A 12671-nucleotide genomic window follows, 5' to 3' on the forward strand; every position below is an offset into this window, starting at 1 on the left:
CGCTGCTCGGCGGCGGCGACGGCGTCGACGAGGCGGTGCACCTCGGCACGCAGCGAGGCGGTCTCGCGCGTCCGCTCCTGCAGCACGGCGAGCAGCTTCCCCCGCTCTGCCTGCAGCGAGGAGAGCTGAGCGTGCAGCGAGCGCAGCTGCTCCCGCGCCTCCCGCAGCCGCACGTTCGTCGCGTGCCGCTCCCCGGGCTGCGCTCCCCCGGCGCCCTCTCTCTGCGGCGATCCTCCCGTCACGCCCTCCTCCCCCGCGTCCCAGTCGCTCTCGTTCCCGCCGTTCAGCACGACAAAGTTGCGATCGTTTGCGTCGTCTCTGGGCGCCGGGCAATTGTTGTCACCGTGACGAACTCCATCGTTGCCGGACTCCATGTTACTGTCTTTCTCAGCCTCTGTTCTACTTTCTCCCTTCTTCTCAGCGTCTCCCAGATCACCTTCCTCCTTTTCGTCCTCTTTGCTACCTCTTCCTCTCTCTTCTCGTGCCGACTTCTCTCCATCCTCTCTAGCGGCGATCGCAGCCTTTAGTGAGCGTATTTCCGTACGGTGTCTCTCTGTCTCTTCCGTCCGCGCCACGTTGTCTCGTAGCAGACGCTGGTTCGCCACAGACGTCTCCGCTATCTGCTGTGCTTGTGCGGCCAGTGTCGCCTCCTGGCGGCCGTTACTCTCCTTCAGCGCCCCCAGCTGTGCTGTCTGCTCCTCCAGTTCATGCCTCACCGACGCCACCTGGTGGGCATCGTCGTTCAAGTGACTGCGGAAGCGGGCATTCTGTGCGACAGACTCCGCGAGACGCGCCTCGGCCTCCCTCGAGACGGCTGAGATGCGAGCGAGCTCCGCATCGAGACGTCTCGTCTCGGTCTCGGCCGCTCCGCGTTGCTCCCGGAGCCTCGTCGTCAGAGCCTGCCTCTCCTGCTCCGCCTCGGCTCCTCGCGTCTCAGCGTCGGCCAGTGTGGCGGCGAGGCGCGTCGCGTCTCGGTCCCTCTCCGCGACGAGTGCCTCCATTATCACGTTCTCGGCCGCCTTCTCGCGCAGCCGATCATCGAGCTCGCTCGCCTCCTGAGCGAGCAGTGCGCACCGTCCTCTAGCGTCCGCCAGTTCTGCTGCGGATGTCGCAGCCGCCCCCGGCGATCCTTCCCGCCCGTCCCGTTCATTGTCGCGCAGCGCCCCCTGCAGGGAGTCCGTCGCTAGCTCCCTCTGGTGGACGAGATTCTGCCTCGCGAGCGCGGCCTCGCGCTCCAGACTGACGTTCTCGTGTCGCAGCCGCTCCGCCTCCTGCCGTGCAGTGGCGCCCTCTGCGTGCAGCTCGGCCATCTTGCCCTCGGTGGCACTGAGCTCTGCCTGCAGTCGCGCCACCTTCTTCTCGCCGGCCCGCTGCAGCGCCACCTGGTGTTCTCGCTCCTCCTCGAGCCGCTGCTTCTCCGCCATCAGCGCATTTATGGTGGCCTCCGATTGGCTGTGCTCGTCGCGGTGGCGGCGCTGCGTGCGCGCGAGTTGTTCAGCGCCCTCTATCACCTGCTGCTCGTAGCGTAGCTTCTCCTCGGCAAGGATCAGGCTTGTCTCATTGAGCGCCTCCAGCTCCCCCTGGAGGCTCGCGATTGTACCACTCAGCTCGGCCAGTGTCTCGCTATCCTCTGTCGTGGTGGACAGCGGCGTCCCCTGGTGGCTTGTCGCTGCATCTTCTCGCTGCTCCGTCGCGTCATTCGTTACCGTGTGCCGCTCCGTCTCTATGCGCTGCACTTTCGCCTGCAGTTCGAAGTTCTGCTCTTGCAACGACGTGACTTGCTGGAGCGAGGCTTCCAATCTGGTCTGTATGTGTGCCAGCTCGCCGGCCATTGTCTGGCTGCCCTGTGCTGCCATCTATATGAGTACGTGCAAACATACAGTCAGTGTGTGATAGCCACGTGTTTGTGCATGTCTGTGCATGGAGGCACGAATGCATCAAGTACATGCGTGCATGCTTGTGTGTGTATGTAACTATGTAAATACATGTTGTGCATGCAGTTTGCATAATTTGTAAGTGCATGTATATGAGCGTGCGTGCATGGGTGGGTACATGTTGTACATGAAAGGTACATGTGTATATTTTGTGTCTATGTGCATGTGTGTGCGTGCGAGTGTGCATGTGCGTGCGAGTGTGAATATGGGTGTACGCGTGGGAGAGTATGAGCTTCACGTTCATTAATAGGGATGCATATATAGCTCAAGTATACATGTGCGCAGGCATGTGTACTCATCAAGAGAAGCAGGGATACTCACTCGATCTGCTATGTGTTTATCTTTCTCCTTGCTCTGTCTTCTTAGCTTCACCACCAGATCCTCTAGAGCACCTTTCTCTACGTCCCACTCTGAGCTGGCCTGCTCCAGCTCTGCTATTCTTGTTCGGTAACCGCCTTCCTCAGAATATTCATCCTGCGGACAAAGAACAGCACAGATTAACCTCCCATCAAACGCGTAAAACCGTCAACCGAAACCGTCAACCGAAACCGTCAACCGTCTCCCATCAACCGAATTGCGACTAATAACGGAAGGAAAGGAAAGAATAATGGCAGAGGGAAACGTGAAAGGGGTGAACAAAAAGAGTGAAACAGGGCAAGTTGGAACAGGGTAAACTGTCTGAAGAATGAAACATGTTTTGAACAGAACATGAACCAGACGAAGAGACATGTTTACCTCAACAATCTCTTGGCTCTCCTGAGAGAGGTTATGCAGGGTCACATTGCTGGTATCGGGCGCCTCTACACTGCTGTAGTACTGTGAGAGATCACCGCCCTCCTCCACACACCTACACAAATACATCCAGCATTGTTACCAATATAAAGCCATCAGTACAACCACACATTTATTGCATATCCATACGTGCATATCAGCCTAAAGATAACAAAAGATGTAGAAATAATATTGAATGCACAATAGAAGGGACAGTTACTAGTAAATATTGCCATGGCCTGATACTGTAGCTAGTATAGATGCAGAAAAGGGTTGATTGAACAGGATTTGGACAGTCTTTACTTTTATAGACAGTCTATACAGCTGTGCAGAAATCTATATAGGACAATAGATAGCATAAAAACGATGGAAGATAGTCTAATAGACCATAGACCATAGACTGTCTCCATAGTTACGGTCAATTTATGGCCATGGCTGTCTCCAAGGCTATAAAACGTCTGTACGACTACGTTGCATGTATATATATATATATATATATATATATATATATATATAACATATATATATATTATATATATTATATATATATATGTTGTGCTTGTACAAATACAGCTTACCTGCTCTTGATGGTATTCTGTACTGGCGTGCTGGTCAATGAGATAGCATCCGGTGACGTGGTACCAGGTGTAGGACTACTGATCTCTCGCACCTCCTTTAAAGTTTTGGCATGCATGATGTAATGACTGATCTGTGCTAGATGCTGCCTCAGCCTCCTAATCTCCTCCTCCGACTAATAAACAACAACACAAACAATTATAATAACAAATATAAAACTGCAGCTAGAACCCTCCTGCTTTTGAAATTAACAAAATACAACAACAGCCAATCCCACCCACCACAGTATGACAATACTCTGCAAGAATGCACATTCCTGCACGTAGAGTCAGGTACTCGCGTGAAGAAAAAGAACCTCTTGACTTTTAATTACCCAACAACAACAACAACAAGGGCAACAGCAGCAACAAGAGCATACCACAGCTAGAAATAGGTTGATCAGTACATATTTCCGAATAGATCTCGTGACTTAAGACCATATAATATAATATAAATAATATATATATAATATATATATATATATATATATATTATTATTATTATTATATATAATAATATATATAATGCAATATAATCCCATGTGTGTGTCTTATTCTAGATGAACTAGTAGAACTCTATTCTGATATGTAATACTTTAGACGCATAACAGTTTCGATACCAACCTTGTTGCGCTCCACGACAGAAGCCCGCAGTTGATCGTCGAGCCTCGCCCCTTGCTCGGCCCCTTGGCTGCCATCTTCTATAAAAAATCAAAAGGTAAATTAAATAAACTTCTGAGAAATTCTCCACTTGTAGAACGACAAAGTACTGCACTGCAGAGACAAACCAAGCTCACGGCCATGCTGTTAGACTTTATTATTTCTGCAGGTGCAGATACCTACACACTAGAATACCTACGAGACTGACAGCAATCACAGCCATCTCAGCACAGCTAGTAGCTCAGCACCACTAGCTACTAGCTACTAGACTCACTTGAGATCAAGTAGCAATACTGGCTCACAAAGTGCAGACTCTTACTGCGTCTACGGGAACAACAGCCGTTACGAACAAAACTAATGTTGGTTTACAGGCGGTGGCTAGTAGGGCTATAACTAGCTAGCAGCAACTTACCGCGTCTAACAGAATGGCGGCCACTACTAGCGTCGCGATATATAGCTGGCAGTAACGCGGCTACAACTGCTAACCGAATACACAGCAGACCTGCCACTGGATACCTCAGCACGAGAGGGTGTGCGTGGAACAAGAGAAGACGTTCGTGTGCACACGCGAGCGAGGTTGGTAAATCTACTTCCTCTCCCTCAAGCGCGGACACACGTAGGCAGGAAGTTAATCTAACGATGGGGCAATTCCTGGAGTTACAGCAGGTGTGCCAGAGATTCCTGTAACACCTACCATAGCAGTAGAAGCCTCCAACACAGAAAGCAAGCTCGTATATAAAAAGACAATATAAATAATCGATAATATATACGAAACATCTTACTAAGAACACAATAAGGTTGGGTGCGATACAGACAAACAGATGTAACAGGACACCTATCTTACCAAGAACATGGGAGGGTGGGATACTGAAAAAAACAGATGTAGCAGCAGACCTACCTTACCAAGAACACAGGAAGCAGGGTCGGATACAGAAAGACAGATGTAACATAAGAAACACGTTACCAGGAACACAGGAAGCATAATGTAGGCGCGAATACAGAACGGAAAGTTTAACAAGACAAGGTACCTAATTACCAAGCGAAACTGAGCTGTCATGATGCAGAAAAAAGATATAACAATAGAGCTATTTTATCAATATAAATGATATTGCTACGATAAGCATGTATATGATCGCTTGTATAAGATATAGAAGACCTGCAGGCATGTTTAGTCAGAACAACAAATATTACAGGATACACGCCTAGATACCAATAATAAAATTGGGCTAGGATACAACGAACATAGCAAGATAAGCAGCCTACTCACGCTGTGAGTTCACCAAGGATAGCTGGCTCACTGTGTGGCTACTAAGGACGTGGGTTCACCAAATGTTAGTTGCTGCAATGTGGTTTCAGCGGAAGAGTGTCCGACAGTGACTCGGTTTTGAAAAGCAGGTGAGCGTGTCCCACGCTGGGTGGAGCAAGTGTAGATGTCTGGCCGATGATTGAAGGCGGCTGACTGGGGGGTGTCGCACTGTGGGTTTTAGTTGATTTCGGTGGGTGTCACACACAGTGGGTGTCACGGGGTTGTGTACAGTGTTCGGGTGTAGGCAGTCAGGTAATCGATAGCCGCATGCCATAAAGTAAGCGATGTGCAAACAACTCCGAATTTACATGGCTAGAAGTCGAGAAACAGTGTGTGCGCAAGCAACCGAATGAGGGAGGGAGGGCGATAGATAGGGAGAGGGAAAGACGGAGAAGGTGAGAAAGGAGGAGCGGGAAAGGGAGAAACGGAGAGGGGGATAAAGGGAGACAGAAGGAGTGGAAAAGAGAGAGGACCGATGAGAAAAGTGAGAGGGAGGCGAAGGGGTAGATGGAGCAGCAGAGGAAAGGGTTAGGGAGAGGAAGAGGGATACGAAGAAAGCGAGGGAAAGAAGGATCTAGCGCGAGATCGAGCTAGCAAGGGAGGGAGCGAGCGAGGGTGTTAGAGAGAGAGAGAGAGAGAAAGAGAGAGAGAGAGAGAGAGAGAGAGAGAGAGAGGGAGAGAGCGAGAGAGGGAGGGAGAGAGAGTAAACATTCCAAGCTGTTATCGGTCTTCGCCTTAGGTTCACACTAACTCGTCCACCGTGGCTGTTACCAGCAGTTGGTCAACAACGAGAGCACACACAACACACAGCGAGAGCACACAACACACAGCCTCGCAAGTTAGGATGCGCCGTGCAAATCCGAATCGACTGACAACCACCCTCAGATCTATTACCCATTCAAGAGCGTTCACGTTATACATCCGTTTTCCGCTGCATGTTATGGGGCGTGAAGGTCCACGCATACCCTCACATGCACGCACGCACGCACGCACGCACGCACACACACACACACACGCGCGCGAGTGCGCGCACACACCATATGCTCGCGTGCGCACACACGCGCGCGCACGAACACACACGGACGCGCACACGCACGGACACACGCACGCACTGACGCGCACACGCACGCACGCACACACATAGATACACGCACCATACACGCACGCACGCACACACATAGATACACGCACCATACACGCACGTACGCACGCATGCAGACACAGGCACCCACTCGAGTATGGACACAGACACGCACGTTAGCACACGCGCACACCACACATACGCACGCACACACCCAAATAATAGTAATTTAATAATCTCAGTAATCTTACAGTTAATTAATATATTAAACTAAGTAATACAGCACACTATAGTTACCTCTAAGGCCTAGTGCTACGGGGCACATTTACTGCGTGCAGACACGCACGCAAACAGGCGTACGCAACATTCGCCAGCATGTGCGCGCACGCACGCACGCACGCACACGCGCGCACCACACATAGGCACGCACACGCGTGCACCACACATACGCACGCACACGCGCGCACCACACATACGCACGCACACGCGCGCACCACACATAAGCACGCACACGCGCGCACCACACATACGCACGCACACACCCAAATAATAGTAATTTAATAATCTCGTGCACACGCGCGCGCACACATCTCGCACGTGTACTTACGTGCGTGTTTGAGCACAAACACACGCGTGCGTGGTCAAACCTGATCGAAACATCACGAGTTACCTTTTGCCTTTCACGTGAATCGGCTGAAACCACCATCGAATGACATCGTTGATCACGCACTTACACACACAGGCTTAGTTAATACCCGTAGTACACGGACCTGCTAGTGCTAATGAAAAGCTGCACGCTCGCGTGCAGGCCAGGTATAGTGAGTGAGAGCGTGAACACGTACAGAGAGCTGAGCACGACACCGACATCGGCAGGCAGCACGGCGGCACTAGCAGAGACCGGCGGTCGGCATTACCGGCGCTCTACCCGCACGCAGTAGTCGGCAGCAGCTGCCACCAGCCGCTGATAGCAGCCACGTGGCACCACCTGTGTGTCCGTACAACACCTGTGCCCGCCGCTGCTAGCTCCACCGCCTCACGTCTACCTGCCCGCTGCCGCACTCACACCTCCCCGAGTATCCGCAGGCAGCGAACGGTGCACGCTGGGAAGTATTTATCTATCTTACCTGTCTGTACCCGCCCTCAGTAGGTCCTACCACGGCTGCTGCGGACTAAGAGGAAGATCAGTTCTCTCCTAGCCCAGCCCTGTGCGTGCCTACATGACTCCCCCACAAATCCCTGCTTGCTCTAACCACCCACCCTCCCCACACTCGGCCCTCCACCTAGGTTTCCAGCTGAATCTCTCACACTCACAACCCACGCGACCTGTCTTGCACACCCCCTACTCCTAACATTATTTACCTATGGTCCTATACACTCCTAACGTTTCACCACAATCTCTCACACTCACAACTCACGCGACCTGTCTTGCACACCACCCACTCCACCACAGGCACTTGAAGCGTTTCAATAAAATATAATGCTAAATAAATACGAAATCTATTTACTACCAAAGTCTTAATATTTCTATACCCTCTTTCACCTATTATTGCCGACAATTTCCTGTAAATGCCGTCCAAATGCTCATCTACAACAAACACTGGCTGACGCAATTGCTGCCGCTGCACACTGACACATAAATATATAGTGTATTTTATGTAAATATAGTAAACTATATAATTTATGTGTCAGTGTGCAGCGGCAGCAATGGCAGCAGCCAGTGTTTGTTGCAGATGAGCATTTGGACGGCATTTACAGGAAATTGTCAGCAATAATAGGCGAAAGAGGGTATAGAAACATTAAGACTTTGGTAGTAAATAGATTTCGTATTTATTTAGCCTTATATTTTATTGAAACGCTCCAAGTGCCTGTGCACTCCACTAGGCACTAGCATTATTCACCTCGTTTCACCACCCTGACTTCTCACACTGTACGTGCTTCTGATCACCACTAACCTTGTATAAGGAAAACTTACCTCTTCCTACATCACAATGCCAGGGTGACCCTCATTTCAATACCATTATATACCATGGCAACGTAAACCCTTCCTACACCATTACACTAGAGCAACCTACCCCTTCCTACATTAATATATCAGGGCAACAAGCCCTATCTATACATCACTTTACTGGAGCAACCTACCCTTTCCTACAATAATATACCAGGTCAAGCTAAACCTTCCATATACTACTATACTGGTGCAACCTACCACCTCCTACACTAATATACCAGGGCAACCTCACCCCTACCTATACTGCGATACCAGGCTAACTCTTTCTACACCACACCACTCGAGCTACAGACCGTTATCGTGCAGCCTCGGCGAGTTTTGGCTGAATGCCGAGCAAGCAACCAAGCCTTTATTAGCTCGCTGTTGACAAAGTCTTCAGCGTTGTTCAGGTACACACACTCGCGTCCTGTAGCGCTGCCCAGCATGGCAATAAACCATCTCTCACTGCGTGGCCCAATGTACCAAAGGTGAACAGTGTACGCTATCAGCTGTCAGCCATCTGAGAGAGTATAGTCGGAGCTGGTGATAGGGGCAGGATCAATAATAGCAGGGGTTGACACTGACAGAGTGCCTACCTGCCTACCATGAATTATATTCTACCATGCCTATCTATCTACCGCCTATCGGTTCTTATCATTTATTGCGCCCCACAACCTTGCCTATCTTCGTTTCTCCCCACCATCTCTTTTACCTTCGTCTATCTTCACCACGTGGTTTATTTCTATTGCCCCCACCACCTCGCCTACCTTCGTTTCTCCCAACCATCTTGTATACCTTCTGCCCCCCTCCCCCATGCACCTTGTCTAGTTTCGATTTGCTCCACCATCTCGCCTACCCACTATTCGCCGAACCACCTTGCTTTATTTCTATTCCCCACCCTCCCTAGCTTACTGCCAACCACCCTACCTGCCTCTGCAACCCACAATATTTGTGTCACGGTCACATCCAGATATGGTCGCCGCTACATAAGCGGTCTGCTCCTCCCTCATTCCGCTCCCTCCCACCCTCCTCCCACACTCCTCCCACCCTCCTCGCACCATCCTCCCACCCTCCTCCCACTCTCCTCGTGTCTAATTCTATCCAACCAATGGCCACACTTACCTGTAGTTGTTTCTGAGGAAGAGGTTGGCTGCTGCTGTCTCTGCTTCAGTTGACTCACTCTGATAGCGTGCGCATCTTGCAGTGCGGTGAGCTGTCGCTGACTGCTCTCCCTCTCCTCATCCAGCTGCGTCTGTAGCTCCTACACGACAACAGCCAACAACACGCGTGAGTGTCCTCCGCTTTCTCCTCCTCCCCTGCCCCCCCCATCCAGTCCCTGTCACACATGCTCCCGTCTCCCCTTACTCTCAATTATTCCCTTTACCTTCTTTCCCTCGTCCCCACCTCTTGCACATTTCCTTCATATACTGTTCGTATTCCTCCCTTAACTTTACACATTTCCTTCACCTTCTCTCCCACCTACCCCTCCCTTGTCCCTTCTATTTACTCATTCTTCCTTATCCCACATAAACTCGCTAATTTCTCCTTACTACCATCCTATTACCCCTTCTATTCACACATCCTTACTCCTTCTGCCCGCCCCAGCATCACTTCCATTCGCATATTCTTCCCTCCCCTTTCCTTTAAACATCCTGGTCCATTTACCTCAGTCTCCTGCCTTTGCCGGCCCTCATTGTCTATTCCGTGGAAATCCACATTCATACATAATGTGGGGCTATATTGGTAGTACGGTGTACACTATAGTCAGTGTTAGTGACGAAATCTACATTAGTGTCACCATTTAAATTAGTGATATTACATACATTAGTGCCAGGATGTGCATTATTGCCATTGGTATATATATATATATATATATATATATATATATAATTTGTGCTGTAGTGCACATTAGTGGCTCCATATTCTAATGTATGTTAATATGTCTAATCGTAAAATGTCTAAATGTATTAACATTAGCTTGACTGCGTGTTCCGGTGTTGCTTGGTTTACTGCGTGCAGTAGTGTAGGTGTGACTGGGTGAGAGTCACGCGCACGCATGAATGTCGGGCAACAGCTGCCAGCGCTGTTGATTCTGAGTGTGTACGTGTGCGTGCGTGGGTGCGTGTTTGTGCGCGCGCGCGTGTGTGGATGAATGTTTGTGCGCGCGCGCGCGTGTGGGTGGGTGTTTGTGCGCGCACGCGCGTGCGTGGGTGGGCGTTTGTGCGCGCGAGTGTGTGTAGGTGTGTGTTTGTAAATGCGCGCGCATGTGTACGCGCGCGCGTGCGTTTCTGAGTGTAACAGTGTGCAGAAGTACGCGTGTGCGTACGTGTGCACGCGTGTGTGCGCACGTGTGTGTTCGCGTGCGTGAGGAAGGAAGCGGGCTCAGCCCGGTAAAGGGTGCTGCCATGCGATCAAGGTTGGTCCATCCCTCTACATGTGCACCATCCGCAAGGAAATGAATATATGAGTGTATGCAGCTGTTACATACAGTCAGACGTACACACGTCTCACCACCGCAAGAGACAAGCCGATGCGTCATAGCTCCTACACACCATTATAGCCACAGCTATTATATATGTGCAACAACCATGTCTTCCACCGAACACTGACACTAGCTGTAGCCATAGCTGTTACCTACAGCTACCATGTCTCTTACAGACCACTGACAGTCTGTAGTCAGAGCTGTTACCTACAGCTACCATGTAGTCAGAGCTGTTACTTACAGCTACCATGTAGTCAGAGCTGTTACTTACAGCTACCATGTAGTCAGAGCTGTTACCTACAGCTACCATGTCTCGTACAGACCACTGTAGTCAGAGCTGTTACCTACAGCTACCATGTAGTCAGAGCTGTTACCTACAGCTACCATGTCTCTTACAGACCACTGTAGTCAGAGCTGTTACCTACAGCTACCATGTCTCTTACAGACCACTGTAGTCAGAGCTGTTACCTACAGCTACCATGTAGTCAGAACTATTACCTACAGCTACCATGTCTCTTACAGACCACTGTAGTCAGAGCTGTTACCTATAGCTACCATGTCTCGTACAGACCACTGTAGTCAGAGCTGTTACCTACAGCTACCATGTAGTCAGAGCTGTTACCTATAGCTACCATGTCTCGTACAGACCACTGTAGTCAGAGCTGTTACCTACAGCTACCATGTAGTCAGAACTGTTACCTACAGCTACCATGTCTCTTACAGACCACTGTAGTCAGAGCTGTTACCTACAGCTACCATGTAGTCAGAGCTGTTACCTACAGCTACCATGTCTCTTACAGCTACCATGTAGTCAGAGCTGTTACCTACAGCTACCATGTCTCTTACAGACCACTGTAGTCAGAACTGTTACCTACAGCTACCATGTCTCGTACAGACCACTGTAGCCAGAGCTGTTACTTACAGCAGATAGATCATTGTTCATGCAGGTTATTGTAGCCAGATCGATTTCCTTGGTGGTTCTTAACCAGGGTTCATAGTAGTAAGACACATGTTGAAATAAGGACTTATAAGACCCTTTCTGGAGGCCAAAATAAGACTTTTTTACACGATTTCTGATAGATCACCGACTATTAAAGTACACTAGCAATATTTATATACACAATTGCACAGCAGATTTAATTATTCCGTATTATATATACAACAATTCTTACTCTAAGTCGAGAAAAAATAAGGACTATTAAGTACTTTTCTAAGATTTCACCAAAAATAAGTACTAATAAGGGCCCTTATTTTATTTTTGGCAAAATAAGTACTTATAAGATTTTGGAAGACCCGCTACGAACCCTGTTAACGTGTCGGCCAACGAGATGATTTTAGATGTGTTCACTGGTTACGGACAGTTTTAAGAGACTGTTAGTAACTTTACTTTACAGTGGATGTACCAAGGAGGTGCCAGCTAGGATACACCAATGACCACAATTTGAATCGCATCAGATAAACATTATTAATAACCACTGCTTTATCTGGATGTACTAGTTCCTAGGTGCTGCGTCATATCTTGAATCAAATCATATATGGAATGCAAAGTCATTTATATTTATACTAGGGCGACAATCTCCTGTGGCTATTGGAGTCACCACCAAAACTCCAGCCATGGCCGGACAGTCATGACTTGACCAACAGCCAAAGAAATCAAGAACCAGACGTCACAGGACTTGATCCAAGACTGAAATGGCCCGTACAGACAACTGTAGCCAAACAACCACAAATAGCTGTATATTTTGACCTTGGAAGGTGCCTACTGGCCGGTGTCGCGCGAAATATCTGACGTGTGCGAAATATCTGAGATAGGATGCGTATGCGCATGCGTGCCGA

The 12671-nt window shown here is 49.5% G+C and overlaps 1 protein-coding gene across 1 annotated transcript in view; it reads right to left on the minus strand.

Annotated features, from left to right (window-relative positions):
* The window catches only part of LOC106805890 (thyroid receptor-interacting protein 11-like), a 46727-nt gene that overhangs the window by 1084 nt on the left and 32972 nt on the right, over positions 1-12671 (minus strand). The window contains exons 6-11 of the mRNA XM_014807660.1: positions 9476-9614; positions 3944-4020; positions 3284-3456; positions 2670-2781; positions 2256-2408; positions 4-1856 (exon numbers count right to left, since the gene is read on the minus strand). Coding sequence (XP_014663146.1) covers positions 4-1856; positions 2256-2408; positions 2670-2781; positions 3284-3456; positions 3944-4020; positions 9476-9614 — 2507 coding nt within the window. The remainder of the gene's footprint in view (positions 1-3; positions 1857-2255; positions 2409-2669; positions 2782-3283; positions 3457-3943; positions 4021-9475; positions 9615-12671) is intronic.

This window comes from Priapulus caudatus, unplaced genomic scaffold (assembly GCF_000485595.1).
Source record: "Priapulus caudatus unplaced genomic scaffold, Priapulus_caudatus-5.0.1 Scaffold132, whole genome shotgun sequence".
Lineage (NCBI taxonomy): Eukaryota > Metazoa > Priapulida > Priapulimorpha > Priapulimorphida > Priapulidae > Priapulus > Priapulus caudatus.